At 37.5% G+C, this 17,482-nt stretch overlaps 1 protein-coding gene across 1 annotated transcript; it reads left to right on the top strand.

Annotated features, from left to right (window-relative positions):
- The first annotated feature begins 266 nt into the window (after positions 1-266).
- LOC108121234 (L-lactate dehydrogenase B-A chain) lies at positions 267-1,955 on the top strand. Its single transcript, XM_017235201.3, has one exon. The coding sequence runs from the start codon at positions 348-350 to the stop codon at positions 1,440-1,442; it is 1,095 nt and encodes a 364-aa protein (XP_017090690.2). The 5' UTR covers positions 267-347; the 3' UTR covers positions 1,443-1,955.
- Positions 1,956-17,482: the final 15,527 nt, after the last annotated feature.

Here is a 17,482-nt window from a genome sequence, read left to right as displayed (position 1 = left end):
TTTTCTGTTGATTTCCTGGTGGAGGTCATGGCTTTTATAGTCCCTTTTTAGGGTCAGTTCTAATCACTGTTTGCAAATCATTTTCATTTCTTGGAATTCAATTGAATTCATTTCAAAGCCAATTAGTCACCAGGGAATAATGAAACTGATTGACAGGGTCTGTGGAAAGCCCTTCAGGGAGTTTCAATGGGGCATGTCCTGTTGAGGGTTCTTGAAAAGTCAAACCGAATTTTAATCAAAATCTGATACCCCAGTACACCTTCCCTTTTCCTGCAGTATCGTCCTGTCTTTCAAACTTTTCGGTTTCAAACGTTTTTATTGTTAGGGCCTTTTAGAAATTCAAAAAAATGAGAAAAATCATTAGGCCTGAGGGCTTTTCCAACTATTTGAATCTCTACAGATCCTTTGCCAGCAAATGCGGTGGAAAGTCTGATGAAAAAGAGGCCAAGAAAAGTGCCTTCAGTTCGCTGGTGAAGCCAATGAAGGATTCCAAGAGAAAACCTGGCTTCAAGATCACCGTCGTGGGTGCCGGCAAGGTGGGATTGGCTTGTTGTTCCTATCTTTTGGACAGACGGTTGGCGAAGGAGCTGGTCATCATGGACATTCAATACGAGAGAGCACAGGCCGAGGCCCTGGACTTCAATCATGGCTCTGTATTTTTGGGGGAGCCCAAGGTTGTGGCCTGCGGTGATGGAGCTCACACAAAGGACTCGGACTTGATTGTCTTCACAGCGGGAGTTCGCCCCGGAAAGAAGTCGCGCCTGGAGGTCATGCACGATACGGTCAAGATATTGAAAGCAGTCGTCCCCAAATTGGTTGAGCTGAGTCCAAAGGCCATTTACCTGGTCATCGCCAATCCCGCCGACGTGATGACCTATGCTTTCCAAAAGATTGGTAAGCTGCCCAAGCATCGCTGCTTCACCAGTGGCTGCCATTTGGATACGGCCCGGTTCCGGTACTATGTCGCCCAACACCTCAAGGTACCCGCTTCGGCGGTGCAGGGTTTTGTGATTGGAGAGCACGGGGACAGTGCTGTGCCGGTTTGGTCCAGCGTACAAGTGGCCGGATCGTGCCTTCGGGATGTAGCCAAGAACCCAGGCTGTGGCGATGATCCGGAAAAGTGGGCGGAGATCGAAAGGAAGGTGATCTGCGGTGGTGCATCGGTGAGCAGGGTCAAGGGTTATACCGACTGGGCCGTGGCCCTCAGCGCCATAGATATAGTGGAGGCGATAAGTGGTCCCTACGGCAAGATTATGAGTGTCGGCACGGATATGAAGGGCATTCAAGGCATCGAGGACAATGTTGTTCTCTCCATGCCATGCATGGTCACCTCCGCAGGCATCAGCTACATCTACGAGATGGCACTCACCAATGGGGAATACGAAAAGTTACACAAATCCGCTGACATTCTTCTCAAGGCCCAGTGCAAACTAAAGTTATAGGAGCGTTCCATAAAAAGAAGGGCAAGCAGGCTTCCAATGTTCTTCTCAAGCCCCAGATATAACAGTGGTTTAGGATATTTCAAAGTCAAGCCTTTCAAGGTTCTTTTCGAGGGCCAATGCCAACTAAAGTTATAATTGTGTTACTGGAAATAAGCAGGCTTTCAGTTTTGTTCTCAAGAGCCCAGCCCACTAGGGATATCAGTGATTAAGGATAGTTCAAGGTCAAGCCTGCTTCCAATGTCCTTCCTAAGCCTCAGTGCGAATTAGAGCTATAAAAGTGTTTCAAGATACTCCAAATAATGAGGTTTTCTGAATTGAATGTACTTTGGAAATGATGTATATTTTTGAACCCTTCTGGAGTTTGCCGATAATGTTCCTGTCTTCCTGTTTTTAGAAGAATCGAAGAGGGGCAAATATATACTTTCTTTCAATTATCTTTTATTTTTTTTAAATTACGTTTAATTATCAAAATTTAACCAAAAATCCAAAAATATACAACCCTAAAAATATTCATTTTTAGAGTTTTTTTTTAATCGAAATCAAGAGATACATAAAAAGATACTTTTGGAAGCCCCCCTCCCACTTTGAAAAATATTTTTAAAAAAATGTGTGAAAAGGAGAGAAAGAAAATAGAAGAAGACAGCTAGACAGCAAGTGAAAGAGACAGAGAGTGCCCTTTGCCCTTTCCTCTTTCCAGCGAGAAATCTCCGCACACTCGCCTGTCTACAAAAATATCTCTTTTGAAATTTTACAAGAAAATATCATACACTTTAACATTTCTGAGAGCCTGTCACAAAAACACGAAAATTTTTGTAATTTTCTTTAAAAATTATGATTAATTTCTTTTCGAGTGGTTTGACAATTATGGCTTAGGGGGACTGCTGTGTGCCCCAAGGTCTTTGGGGCAGGTTGGCGCAGAAATCGAAAGTCAAAGGTCTTCGAATCGAACAGGTGAGCAGCTACAAAAGTAGGCAAACAATGAGCCACCGAATAAGTCCAATGTCTCAAGAAATGTATTACATGTTTCTCTCTATTTTTGGGGAGGCCACTATACAAAATTTTTGGAGCCAAGGTCTTGGTTTGTAGCAGGCTATCAAAAAACCTAGCAGCGACTTTCGGTATTTTTGTAATTTCACTTTCTTGGTGGGAGAGGCGGCGGAGCGCAACAAGTGCATGACCTCTGGGGCTGTGTGTGACACAATGCTTAGATTGCAGCATCCCGCATCTAATGATACGGAGTGTAGCCAAGTGTAACAGTGCACCAGGCGAACAGAGTCGGAGTAGCAGGTGCCCCCCAACCGAATATCCAAGACTGAGATTTTCAACGCCTGGCTGCATTGTCTGGGAAAATGTTCCGCTAGGTTTTTGGTTTTTTCTATTTTTTTTTTTTTTAACTAAAAAGACACGATCACGCACTCTATGCCCTTTCCCCAAGGGCGGTATTGTCACATTTCCAATTCACTTGAACATAATAATAGAAAATAATCCAACAATAGACCAATATTTGTTCAACTAATTAAAATTCAATAGGCGCACAGTCTATTCGGGAAGTAAACTCAAACTTCACTGCCTGTCTAGACAATTTTCGGCTATGATTTGATGGCCTATCGTTTATGTTTCCCTGTTGAAGTGCTTTAGTTTTTCCCCAAAAAATCAATATTTACTAGTTTCGAGAGAGCGATCCCCCTGGAGCTTGTGGATCGTGATGTCTGATCATATGTCTATTTTGTTTGTTTTGGTTCAGAAGTTTGGAATAGGCCAGCAGCGTTTCATGGGCAATGACTTGGGTAATGACCTGCCAAGGGTGACCTGTTTCTGACCCGTATTTAGTGGGAGGATCACTTGATGCTCTACTCATCCCAAATATAGAAAATATTCATAAGGCCTATATTCTGTTTCTGTTTCCCTGTTCGAATGCTATACATTTGCATCGGCTGATCGCGTTTTGGTTTCGTGGTCCGATGCGGATGACGATCTGCATTCATCAGAAAATATTCCCACAATCAATTTGGATGCATATGAACATGCAATCGGTGCATCCGAGTGTGACCCTTCAACAGGCGAACAGCAAGGGCAGCCTGAAGCCTCCGTTGCATCCGATGCACACCACTGACGTTTCAAGAGTTTTTCTCTCAGTGGTCGAGGAGGCGGAGGGCTAAGTGCATGTGAGTTTTGGGTTCGTTTCGTTGATTGCCTGCCTGGCTGAGTGCATTTTCAAATTTAGATGCTGGATGCACGTTTTCCTCCTACTAGCGATTTTGTTAGCCTGTTGGGTCTCGTCATGCTTCAGTGATCTTCTAAATGGGATCAGGAGAGATTATCCCTCTTAAAATTAATTTGAAAAAAAAATCCATTTTCGGAAAATTTTCCCTTCTGGAAACCTGTTAAACTGATCTATTTGGTCACGCTCCAATGATTTTCTTAAATTGATTTATGGAGAATATTTAAAAGACTTAATCCCCCAAAAGAAAGTAAGCATCTTATGTTGATGCTGCCCTATTAGATAATCCGATTTGGTCACGACTCACTGATTTTTGGAAATTATTCTTTGGCATTATTAGGCGAGAATTAATTTTTCTTTATTGGAAATAGGTTTTTCGTAACCTTCTAAAAGATATGTTCACTTGTTCGAATGCTTTAGTTTTGTGACCTTTGGCATTGTTAGGATTTTCCTTTCTTCTAGGAAATCTGGAAAAGAAACAGGTTTCTTTTCACCCTCCTACGCATTTCACCAAATTTGGAGACAAACAATTACCTGTTTGGACTCTGATTTTTCTTTGAGACATCATCTAAAAATTCTGTATCCCTATTCGAATGCTACAGTTCCACAGTTTCCAATTTCATTCTATTACATAATATTATTCCAAAGTAACATATTTTTGCAAATTCTTTCCCTTTCTTGTAATTTGGTAATTTCTCACAATTTTTTTATGGAATGCTCACAATGTTCAAAGAGTTAAAATGCTCTGAACTGTAACATCAGAATAGGCCAACATAAGTTATAAGCAGGTTGTGCGAAAACTGAAAAATTAAGGCCTGGGATCTACGGTTTTCATGCAAAGCTGCAGGTCCGATTTGGTCCGAAGATTTTCCCAGAAAAATATTCTCCTTTTAAATGTTCATTTGTGATATTTTCTGTTGCTCTGTTACATTTTCTGCTCTTGTTTATACTTCAATGATTTTGGTATTAATTTTGTATTAATAGTTTGATTTTATGAAATTCCATTTCAACTCTAATTGATTGAAAACATCAATCCCAAAGGGTTGAAAAATATGTAAACTGTAGCATTCGAATAGGTGCTCATCAAATGGAGAAAGGCTATCACTGAAATCCAAGTCAAGCCACCTTCAAAATTTAAAGACATATCTATCAAGTTCCTGCAGGTATAGGTCCTTTATAAGGTTTTCCTCAAATACACATGCATTTATGTATGGTGCTTACCAAAGGTGGCTTGAAAATTTGAAGATCGTTTTCCATCGATACTGCAGGTAGTTCTCTTTAGAAGGTTTACTTTTCACTGATTCATGTTAACCTGTTATGTTTGTTGATCTTTGTTCCATTTGAGTGATTTTCCTACAAAGAATTCCTTAGAATTCCTTTTTTCTTTTCTATTTCTATGATAATAACTCGCATTTTCTTTTCAAAATTTTAAGGATTCTGTGTCCCTATTCGAATGTTACACTTTGTTGACTTTTAACACGTGCACCCTTTTCCTGGTTCCAGAGATGTTTTCCACAACCGATTTCCTTAGACGTATTTCCTTTATACCATTACAAGTTATTGTAGCTTGATTGGTATGTATTTTTGTCTTGAATCTTGTTTCGTTTCTTTTCGGGAGTTTTCATGGATGTAGTCCTCTTTATAAATAGATTTCTTTCTTCTCGGCAATCTCTATCGGGTGTAAGATGAATATTTAAAATAATCATCATAAATGTTGATTTTCCTTGAACATTTCAATTTCCCTCAATAAAATTTCTTTGAAAATCAAAATATTTTCCAACAAAAGTATAAGTATAAATGTAACACTTTGTTTGAGAATGCTGTCGATTTTTACACTTCATTGACCTTTACGTACCCAAAGGCAGTTAAGGGTGTCGTGCCACTTAAAACGAGGTACATAGTTGAGTGCGCTTCCAGATGCTGCAGGTAGTTTTTATTTTAAGAGTTTTCTTTGCACTTTTCAATACTTATGTTAACCTGTTAGATTTGTGCATCTTCGCCACACTTGACTGATTTTTCTTTATACGATTTAAATGAAAGATTTTTCATCGAATTTGTCCTTAAATATTCTTACGCTTTGTGTTAGAGATTCTGTGACCCTATTCGAATGTTACACATGGTTGACTTTTAGCACGTGCTTCAAGGAAAACCTAATGACGTGATTATATAAGGTTATGGTAGTTAAGGTGACTCATTTTCCAGATGCTGCAGGTGGTATCTTTTATATTCTGTTAACCTGTTAGATTTGTGCATCTTCGCCACGCTTCACTAGCTTGAAATTAAATGAAATGGTGACCCATTTCATGGTATGTGGATGGTGACCCTTATTGAATGTGACACACCGTCATTTTTTCCAGGGAATATATTTTGGAAATTATTATCAATTTTTCGTTAATATAAAACAACTTAAATTAATGGGTTATTGGATTTTGCTTCCTTATACTTCTATAAGGTTTTTTTTAAATTATTTTCTATTAATCTTTGGGATCTTTGGGGTGGAATCGATTCAGTCTTCTGGGTATCGCTTTCTAGAATTCTGCGCTTTCTTAGTATTAGATTCTCCAAAAATATTGTCTAGACAAAATTTTATTGCATACTTTTTAGTGTTTATATTCCAAATGAGGTAAAAATAGACTCTCTAGACAAAATTTTATCGCATACTCTTAAGTGCTCCACGAGTACCGGGTATGAAAAAGGATATGGTAGCTTGTCGACCTAGTTTTCCAGATGATGCAGGTAGTTTTCTCTGCATTTTCTTCCTTCGTTTCTACTTTTAAGATACTTATGAAAACCTGTTAGATTTGTGCACTTTCTTCACACTCGAGTGATTTTCCGAACAAGATTTTCTGAGAAAATTCACTTCTTTCCCACCAATATAACAGGCATCGTATCCATACGATTTGGGTGGGTTTTGAGATGTTTTGGGATTCTGTGTCCCTATTAAAATGTTACACTTGGTTGACTTTTAGAACGTGCTTCGTTTTCTGTTAATTTTCAAAGGTCATAATCATATTTGAAAGGTAAATGTACTTGAGGTACCAGAGATTTAAAAAAAGACGTTGTAGTACATTTTTTTTAAGACGGGTTTCTTTGTAGTTTCTACAAGTTTATGTTAGCCTGATATATTTTCATATGTTCGTCAGACTCGCGTGGTTTTGCTAGGAGATAGATAGCTAAAAAAATACCAAACCAAACATCATTTAAAAAAATCTGCATCGAGTTTTTATACCTCAAAGAGATCAGTTCAGTTTCACAAACATCGCTAAGTGGAAATGATTCTTATGGTTCCTTTTCCAGAGATGCTACAGAACATTTCATTCTTAAAGGTCTCCTTCTACCTCTTTAAGTATCTGTAAACCTGATAGATTTGTGCATCTTCGTCACTCTTTAATTATTTTTCCTAATTTGTTTTTGGAAAAATCGTAATCGTGTTTTTGAAAAATGCAATCTTGCAGTTTTGTTCCTATTTTTTGGTTTTGTTTGTTTATTATAGGATGTCGTAGTCCTCTTATTTTATACACCAGTGAATAGTCCTTAGACAAGGAAGACAAATTTTCCTTGAACCAGTGCGGTGCAAAATTTTATTGACAGGAAATTGAAAAAAGTCAATCCCAAAGGGGTGAAAAATATGTAAACTGTAGCATTCGAATAGGAGATCATAAAATAGAGTAAGGTTGCCAAAAGGTGGCTTGAAAGATCGAAAGACTTACCCGAGACGCTGCAGGTCTACTCCCTATATAAGGTTTTCCTCAGGAAGATCTTACCACCAAAATAGCCACCAAAATCTAAAGACCTATTTTTCATAGATGCTGCAGGTAAGTACCCTTATGAAGGATTGTCACAGATTTATGTAAACCTGGTAGATTTGTGCATCTTCGTCACCCTTGAGTGATTTTCTTAAATAAAAATTCAAGATTAAAATTTATCCAATCGATAGCGTCCTTATACTTGGTGATCCTTACAGGTTAAACTACATTTTTGTGATGACACGCTGTGATCCTATTCGAATGTTGGACATCGTTGATCTTTAACACGTGCTCAATACCCCAGGACATGATTAAATATTCCTGCAGGTAGTTTTCCTTTTGGAAGTTTTCCTTCTAACATTTAATTTTATACTTATGTCAACCTGCTAGAATCGCCAACCTTCGCCACGCTTCAGTGATTTTCCTAGACTGAAATTAAATGAAATATACCCTTATTGAATGTGACACTCAATGTGACACCGTCATTTTTTTCATTAATTATTATTTGGTAATTATTATTAATTGTTCGTCAATATAGAACAACTTAATGCGTTTTGGATTTTTCGACTTTAAAAGTTTGTTTAAATTGTTTTCTATTTATTTTTGGGGTAAGATCTGTGGGGTGGAATCTATTCAGTCTTCTGGGTAGCCTTTTCCTGAAATTCTGTGATTTCTTAGTATTAGATCCTCTAAAAATATTGTCTAGACAAAATTTGATTGCATACTTTTTAGTGTTTTATGGTATTTTACGAGTACCGGGTAGGAAAAAGGATATGGTAGCTTATCTTACTAGTTTTCCAGATGCTACAGGTAGTTCTCTTTATTTTCTTCCTTCGTTTCTACTTTTAAGATACTTATGAAAACCTGTTAGATTTGTGCATTTTCTTCACACTCGAGTGATTTTCCGAACAGGATTTTCTGAGAAAATTCAATTCTTTCCCACCAAAATAATAAGTATCGTACGAATCGTGTGGTTTTTGAGATGTTTTGGGATTCTGTGTCCCTATTCGAATGTTACACTTTGTTGACTTTTAGCACGTGCTTCGTTTTCTGCTAATTTTCAAAGGTCATGATCATATTTGAAAGGTGGTATCAGTGATTTTCAAGAGACGCTGTAGTAGATTTTTCTTAAGACGGGTTTCTTTGTACTTTCTACAAGATTATGTTTGCCTGATGTATTTTCAGATGTTCGTCACACTCGCGTGATTTTGCTAGGAGATAAGCTTAAGAAAAACCATTAAGAACATCATTTAGAGATTCAAATAGATTCTATTTCAGTTTCACAAACATCGTTAAAAAAACTACATCGCTAAAAAAGGTAGAGGGGATTCTTAAGGGTCCTTTTCCACGGATGCTACAGAACATTTCATTCTTAGAGGAGACCTTACCTCTACCTCTTTAAGTTTTCTGTAAACGCTTTACTTATCTTCCCTAATTTGTTCTTGGAAAAATCTTATAGATATGAAATCTAACAGTTTTGTTCCTATTTTTTTGGTTTTGTTTGTTTACTCAAGGATGCCGTAGTTCTTTTTTTTATACATCAGTTACATCTATAGATCTGATGACTTTAGTCCTCAGCAGATGAATTTTCCTTGAAATGTTCCTCGGTACAACATTTTATTAATAGGAAAATTGAAAAAAAAATCAATTCCAAAGGGTTGAAAAATATGTAAACTGTAGCATTCGAATAGGAGATCATCAAATACAGAAAGGTTTTCAAAAGGTGGCCTGAAAGATCGAAAGATTTACCTGAGACACTGCAGGTCTACTCCCTTTGTAAGATTTTCCTCAGGAAGATATTACCACCAATGGCAGCTAGCAAACTCTAAAGACCCATTTTTCACAGAAGCTGCAGGTAAGTACCCTTATAAAGGCTTTTCACAGATTTATGTAAACCTGTTCGATTTGTGCATCTTCGTCACCCTTGAGTGATTTTCTTAAATACAACTTCAAGATGAGGACATGATTTAATATTTAATTTTTATTTAATATTTATGTCAACCGGTTAGATTTGTGCATCTTCGCCACGCTTCAGTGATTTTCCCAAATTGATTTCTTTGGAAATATGTATATTTGTTAGATTTGTCAGGCTCATATATTATGCCCTTAAATGTTCTGGTCTTTTTTCTTGCTATTAAGGATGCTGAAGTCCTGTTCATATTTAACACTTCATTGATCTTTACAAATCTTGCCAGGCGATTTTACGTTGATCCTTTTCAAAACTTATGAAACCTTTTAGATTTGGTCATTTTAGCCACGCTTGAATGCGTTTCCTATGTTAACTTCCGGGGAAATCCATTAATTTTCCAAAAACATCGTATCCCTCCTAGGCTGCTATATATGTAATATAGTGTTTAAGGATGCTGCGATCCTATTCGAATGTTATACTTCGTTGACCTTTAACACATGCTTCTATTTCAGAATAATAGAACCTCTCATGACATGACTAAAAGGTGGTAGCTGAGGTGATTATTTTCCAGATGCTGCAGTAATATTTCTTTTAAGAATTTTCATCGCACCTGTCAGTACTTTGAGGTGATTCGTTTTCCAGATGCTTTAGGTAATCTTCCATTTGGGAGTTTTCTTTATACCTTTTAATACGTATGTTAACCTGTTAGATTTATGAATAGTCGTCACGGTTCGTTGATTTTCCTTAATCGATTTTCTAAGTAGTCCTCTTCATATGCTACATTTCGGTGTAGATCTTTTTCTGGTTTATGACGACTTAAAAAGGCAACATCATCCTTTGTTGCTTTGGATATTTTTCCTTGAACTGTTTCAGTACTTAGTGTGTGAAGCTATCAGCTTTGCGCATCCTCGTCACGGTTTAATGGTTTCCCCTAAATGACCTTCCTAGAAAATCTTCTTAGATCTTCAAAGATAAGGATTTTTTTAAATCTCGTATCGCAGCTTTTCGTCTATTATTTTCTAGTTTTTAAGGACGCTGTATTCCTGTTCGTATTTTACACATCACTGACCTTTAAGCCGTGCTCATAGGATGCAGAAGGTAGTTTTTCTTTGGAAAAATTTCGTTCTACCTTCTAAATACCCATGCAACCCTGTTAGATTTTGACATCTTCGTCATGCTTCAGCGATTTTTCCTAATTGATTTTTTTGTGAAATCTCATATATATTTAAGGATCTTTGACTTGAGCCTCGTACATACCTCTAAGATGGCAATATTTATGTCTTGTTTTGTAAGGATATTGAAATTCGGGAGTCTTTTTCAGGACTATGCCAATTTAAAAAGAAAAAATCTTCTTTGATGATTTTTCCTTGAACCTTTTCCATATTTATGTAAACCTGTGTTATGTGCATCTCCGTCATGCTTCTGTGGTTTCCCATGATTGATCTTCTAGGAAAATCTTGTAGATGTCATTTTCTTCTTAGTTTCGTGCCGTACATTTTCGGCTACTATTTATTCCGTTTTAAGGATGCTGCAATCCTGTTAGTTTTTTACACATCGTTGACTTTTAGCACGTGTTCATAGGATAGAATCGTGAGATTTTTCATTTTCCACATTTAGCAGGTAGTTTTTGTTTTGAAAATGAGTCTTCAACCATTTAAATACTCATGAAAACCTGTTAGATTTCTACATTTTACGTCACTCTTCAGTGATTTCTCCTAATTGATTTTCTGGGGAAACTATTTCAGTATCTTCAACCTGGTTTTTGTACCTTTCAAATATATATCTCTTTTTTTTTGAGGATGTTGTAGTTTGATTCATCTTCTATACTTCAGTGGTCTTCTACAGCATTATAACAAATTAAAAAGGATAGATCATTCTGATTTTTTCTTTAAAATTTTCTGTAAACCTGTGCTTTGTGCATCTTTGTCATGCTTCGGTGATTTAACCTAATTGATATTTTCAGAAAATTTCCTAAATGAAATTTTCATTTCAACCTCTTGACTGTTATTTTCGAATATGTTATTAGTTTTTAAGGATGCTGTAGTCCTGTTCGAATGTTACACTTCGGTGACCTATATCGGGCGTATGACTGTGGAAAATCCACTAACATCACTTGGTCACGAACATCACCATGTGCAGGTGATTTTCTTGGCGATGTTTTCAAAATTATGATATCCTGTTAAACTTGTTTATCTCTGTCATGCTTTATTGGTTTTTGTGGTTTTCTTGGTTAAATATTTTGAATGCTCAGTCCCCAACATAATATTCCCAAAACACTTCCTTCGAATAGCACCGAAAAGAGATCCATAGTAAAGGGTTATAGTAAAAGTATTCAAAGTATAGCACTCGAATAGGCGAACATAGAAACCAATAGATCTATAATATACCAAAGTGTATTTCAAAGATGCTGTGGGGGTGATCTTTCACAATTAATTTTCCAAATAATCCACCTTATTTTTATGAAAACCTGCTACTTTTTAGGTTTTGTTTTCGCTTGGATGATTTTCATCTCAATGTAGTTCTTCATCAATGATTTTACTTTTAATTTTCATAAAAAATATGTATATTTTAATTGAAAGTTATGTAAAATGTAGCATTTGAATAGGCAAACAAAAAATTTAGAAAGTCGAGAGAAAACATAAGTATCTACATATATATTTTTTTGGAAGTGGATGCTGTAGAATCTTCATAAATAGAATCTCTTGTTTTCACTCGAAAACTTTCCATTTCCAATAGACCCGCTGAAAAATGCTGTTGACCTGCTATTTTTTGGGATGCTGGCTACGGTTCATTGATTTTCCTCTGGAGATAAAAATATCTTTGTTGCCCTACCCCAGTCTCTTATTCTGGATTTTATGAGCCCAAAGCCGCTTAATGAATCCCCTAATTTGTGGCATCATTTCTCCTGCTGCGTTCGTTATTCTGGGCCTTCTTGGTAACCTGTTCTTGGGTTAAATGCGATCGCGCTTGGATGATTTTTTCCCAGCCTGGGAAGATGCTGCCGCCTGCCATCCGCAGTGCCCTTGGGCACTATTTCCTCTCCTTGCCACAGTTATGTGGCATTTATGTAGCTGCCTCTGCGAACCTGTTCGAAAATTATGCATCGATGCGCATCAGTGGCAATCACAAGAAGATAATGCTGATGCTGCTGATGAGGTATTCGACTCACCTGCCTGCTAAGTAGTTCTGTTCACCTGTTCGTTTGCTACACTTTATGCATGGTTCGGCGATTTTCTAATTATGATTTATGGTTGAATTTTGTGGGATTAGACAAACAATGGAGTAGGTCTTGGAGTTGGCCTGGTTCCCAGGGTGCCCTCATTGTTTACCTTTCTTGTGTCACACAAATCCCCAGCGGACAAAAGGCCCAAAGGCTTAAATCTATAGCATTCGAATAGGAGAACATAACCGGAGATGAGAAGAAATCTGTTCAGGGCCAGGTAGCTCAGGTAACCGCAGATGAATCTTAAATCTCGGCTTCTTGGGATACTGTTCCCCTGGTCTTTACGTTCGACTTGATTGCACTTTAAACCGCAAGACCTGGCCCCGAGGGCACTTTCCAGGAACTGAAATAACAAAAGGCATTCATTTCTTTTGATGGATGGGTTTTTGTTTGTTTTGCTAATTGATTTTGACCAGGTTACCAGCACAGGGGTATAGGTTACCTTAGCTCAAGTCAAGTCATTATCCTTTCGAAAACTTGTCCTGCTCGTTAGCTCCTGCCTGAGTTTTCAAAAGGAGTCTTAGCTCCTTTTTGATGTGCGTTTGTTAATTGTTTATGATCGCTTCCTGTTTATTTTAATCTGGCGTGAAATCGAAGCAGGCTCTCAGAGTTTCGAAGAAGGCGCTTTCAGTATTTTTTCTCCACTTGAATGGTTCTTGCCCCAATCATCATTCAACTGGCAATTGTAATTCGATGCGTGCCAAAGCCCATTATTATTATGAGGGTCTGGGCACGGGTATGGGTTGGTTCCCTCCTGGATGACTGCCTGGTGGTGTTTTCTTGGGCACCTCGCTGGCTCTTTTCCCTGTGAGCCTATTCAAAAACATGAAATTATCGTGACAAACATCAGGGTTCATTAAGTCGTTTAAAAAATGTGTTTACCACACACAGCATGTGCCGCCGCTGATCGCTGCCACACGATCGTGTTTCCTGGAAAGTGCCCCCTGCTTGGGAGGGCGTGTCGCCCTGGGGGACCCCCTATAATTTTCCACTTGATAATCTCGCCTGATGATCGCTAATTGGCTGTCAAAGTGACAGGGTCCCAGGCTGGGCCAGCAAGTAGCCTCTAAACATTTCTCTGGGGCTGTTGCCGGCCAGCCAGCCATCCGGCTTCTGTGGCACGTGCCACACTTTCTTGGTTCACTCTTGCTTTCTTTTGTTTGTAATTTGATGCTTGTAAGTGTCTTGGCTCCGAACAGGCCAACAGAGTTTTAAGAAAGAAGAGAAGACTTTGAAGAAACAGCCTGTTTCTTGATTGGATTTTTATGTTTTCTTCTTCTTGTTTAGTGTGTGCATCTTATTGGAAGTGGAATTTGATTTCTTAATGGATGGTTGGAAGGGTAGGGAAATTATAGGTCATTGTGGTTACTTAATAAAGTGATTGGAAAGTATATTGTACATAAAAACATAATTTTAAATATATAAGGTGGAAGAAAATATTTAATATTGAATATTAGAATAAAAAGATTTATTTATTTAAATAAAATTGCAATAATTACAGTGATTTTATTTCCAGTATTTTAAGAATAACAGTTCATACTACGTCCTTATTTAAAAAAAACCCTTTACCATAATATTACACTTGAAAAAAATCATACAACCCACTACAGGACATTGCTATCCTTACTTTCCAATTAGAACATATTTTCGAGTGTAAGATACATTTAACTACAAGATACAAGATACTTGTGTCTTGATGGTTACAAGCCATATCAGGAAACCTTCGCTGGCTTTCTGCTTTCCTGGCCAAGATCACCGCTTGAGCATAAAAAGTTCTCACGATCAGTTCCCAGGCCCAGAGAGGAGTCTGTTCTTGTAACGGCTAATGGCCAAGAATTTCCCACACGTTGTTGACACAAGCAAACCGAAACAAAACGAAACAGGCCTAAAAAAAAAAACGAAAAAAACCCTCCACAAGCTGAAGAGCAACAGCAGCAACAACAACAACCACAATGAAAGCAACAAATTCCAACACAGTCCACATCCGTTTAACGTAACGATCGAGGATCGGATCTCGTTTTTGGAAAGGGAAGTGGAGAGAGTGGCCGGCACTTTTTCCTGTTCGCCTATTCCATTTTCCAGTGTCTTGATTCCCAGTTCTCACGCAAGCACATGCCAAGCCGGAGAAAGGGTGAGAGTGAAGTTGAAGTGGTGGCAGCCTGGTGGCATGGTGGTGGTTGAGAAAACAATTAACAACTAATTTAAGCCTCTGCATAATAATTCCAAGATCCCTTATCTGGCAGGAGCGGTGGGAACAAAATACGTTACATTCCTGGCCAGCCGGTTTGGTATTTATTCCCACGCCATCCTCCACTTTCGATTTTGTTTGTTTATTTTTTTTCGGTTTTGGGGTTTCGGGTTCTTGGTCTTTTTTGTATTTTTTTGACTCTTCGTTCACACGCTTGGTGCGTAAAAAACGATATACACATGGATGTGTGGAGGAAAAAGATATTCCGAGAGATGCTAAAGGGCGGGATGCTGTTGCTTTTTGCTGATCGCCTGTTGGAAGATCAACACATTTTTATTAAAATTCTCACGCTCGAGGCAAGGAATTTTACCTGCCAAGAAAAAGGATTACGCCCACATTTCTGGTGGGAATTTTTTCATCTTCAAAGATTTTCTTCTTGTATCGAGGCTCAGTAGGCTGAGATTTCTGTCAGCCGCTTATATGGGGCGACACTTTCAACCCTCTGGGGATTGAGTTTTAGGTTCGTAATTAAAGATCTCAAGACTCCTTTAAGGTTTTCTGACTTCCTAATAGATTTGAAGATCTGACAAGTCTGGTTTGTGTTTTTCAAAAGACTTCAACAAGTGACTTTCTTAAAGACCCTCTTAGTTTGCTGGTTTCCTAGTGGAACCTAAGACATTGCATTTTAAATTATTTTTTTGAGAATCGAACTAGATCCTTACATTTCTTAAGTCTACAAGGATGGGTCTCATGTTCTTCTGTTTTCCTAATATAACTGAAGACGTTGCAAGACCCTTTTCTTTTTTCTTAAAAATGTATGGTATATAGAACAAGTCCCTTTTGAATAAGTCACACTTTCTACATTTTTTGATAGCCTAATGAAACCTAAGACGTGCCACAAATAACAAGTATTTTTTTGTTTTCTTGAAGAAAACAACCCTCTTAAAAGAGTCTTACGTCTTTTTACTGTTTCTGTTAGCCTAGTAAAGTCCAAGACGCTAAGCAAATACAAAAATAAAAATGCCTTTGTTTTCTTTTGCACTATTATATTGAAAAACAACCCTCATTTATAAGAAAGGTCCTCGAGTCCTGAAGGAATCTTGACTCTGCCTGAGATTTATGTTGTCCTGGTAACAGCCAAGACATTTTTGTTTGGATAACCCAAAATTATGAGGGTTGAAAACATCTCTAAAGAAAAGAAAAGAAAGAAAACTATTCAGTAGTTTTTGGTGGTAGTTTTTGCAATTTCTTACCTTGAAGGTAGGAAGGTTACCTTGCAGGTAAAAAGGTATGAAAGTAAGCCTGTAAAGGTAAGATCTTCTTGCTGGCGAAACTGATTCCCTGTTAGCAATTTTAATCAATTCTTGGATGGTTTAATTCAATTTGCATATCAAATTCCTCAACAGGACATCTTTCCATTAACCCAGCACGGCCCCGATCTCTCTGACATCCCAGTAACAAAAAATTGTGTATTCTGTAAATAGCACACTTTGTCACGTATTTCTTTGAAAGGAAACCATTAAAGTGGTGTGAATAAATTAAGATTTCAAGGAACCTAAAAAATATTCCATGTTCTAAGGATGCTGTGGACCTAGTAGAAAACGCCTAATTAGGCCACAAGATTCTCACGCCTTGAATAAAAATCTCAGCATGTGGCATTTGTTCCGAGAAACACAAAACCTAAAAAATGGACCCAAAAAACATGTGTCGATTGAATAAATATTTATTTTTTTTAAGAAACATATAGCTGGGACCGGAAATGATTGAAAATAAATTTCCTGTTACAGGAAATGATATTTCAAGTGTTAACAAAACTCACATCCTGTTTGTAATTAACATTTCCGAAGGAACTGATCCAGCTTCCGGCAATCCTTGAGATGATCTTTCTTTTTCTTGGCATGTGCGATTTTTTTACTTTTTTTTAAGATATTGGAAGGATCTTGTTTCCCGGGTCACTTGCCAGTTTCTCTGTTATCCCATTAGCTAATTGTCAGTTCAACCACCACTTGAATCTTTTTCCCACGAAGAATATTAGTGGATCGTGGCATTGAAGATTTTCTTAGAAATTCGTTTTATTACTTCTTGCTCTTTTTCAGGTAATATAGTTTTCTATTATCCTGTTATTGGAAAATTATTTGTAGTGTTAAAAAATGTCTTATTTTGTTTTTTAATTCCATTTCCGGAGAAAATGATCTTGCTTCCGGAAATCCTAAAAGTATCCCCATTTTCCATGTTTAGTTTCTTGTTTTCTTTAAAATTTTGTTTTCTTTGAACTTATCTTCCTGTGACACTCTCCAGTAACTCTGATACCCTATTAGCTAATTGTCAGTTCAACCACCACTTGAATCTTTTTCTCACAAAGAAAAGTCGGGGTTCGTGTTCCATTCCATTAACAACATTTTCCCAGAACGTCTTTTCATTACTTGTTGCTCTTTTCAGACCTAGATTAAATAGTTTTCCATTACATTCATGGCCTATTATTTCTGTAATCCTGGTAGCTTATTCATTAAGGCTTTGAAAGAGTTACACAAATTTCACACGCTTAAACATTTTCTCACTTTCTCATAGTAATTAACTTTTCAGACTATCAACAAGTAAATTAACTTCCTGGGACAGAAAATGAAAATTGTAAGATTGAAAATAAATCTCCTGTTATAGGAAATGGGTTCCCATGTCCTATTTGTTAATTGACTTTTCCGAAGGAACTGATCTTGCTTCCGGTAATCCTTAAGATGATCGTTTTTTTTGTAAAG

This window comes from Drosophila bipectinata, chromosome 2R (assembly GCF_030179905.1).
Source record: "Drosophila bipectinata strain 14024-0381.07 chromosome 2R, DbipHiC1v2, whole genome shotgun sequence".
Lineage (NCBI taxonomy): Eukaryota > Metazoa > Arthropoda > Insecta > Diptera > Drosophilidae > Drosophila > Drosophila bipectinata.
This window is presented reverse-complemented; position numbering and strand designations above follow the sequence as displayed.

Coding starts and splice junctions, on each gene's coding strand:
- LOC108121234 (XM_017235201.3), top strand. CDS start 348: ATGAGAAAAATCATTAGGCCTGAGGGCTTTTCCAACTATTTGAATCTC.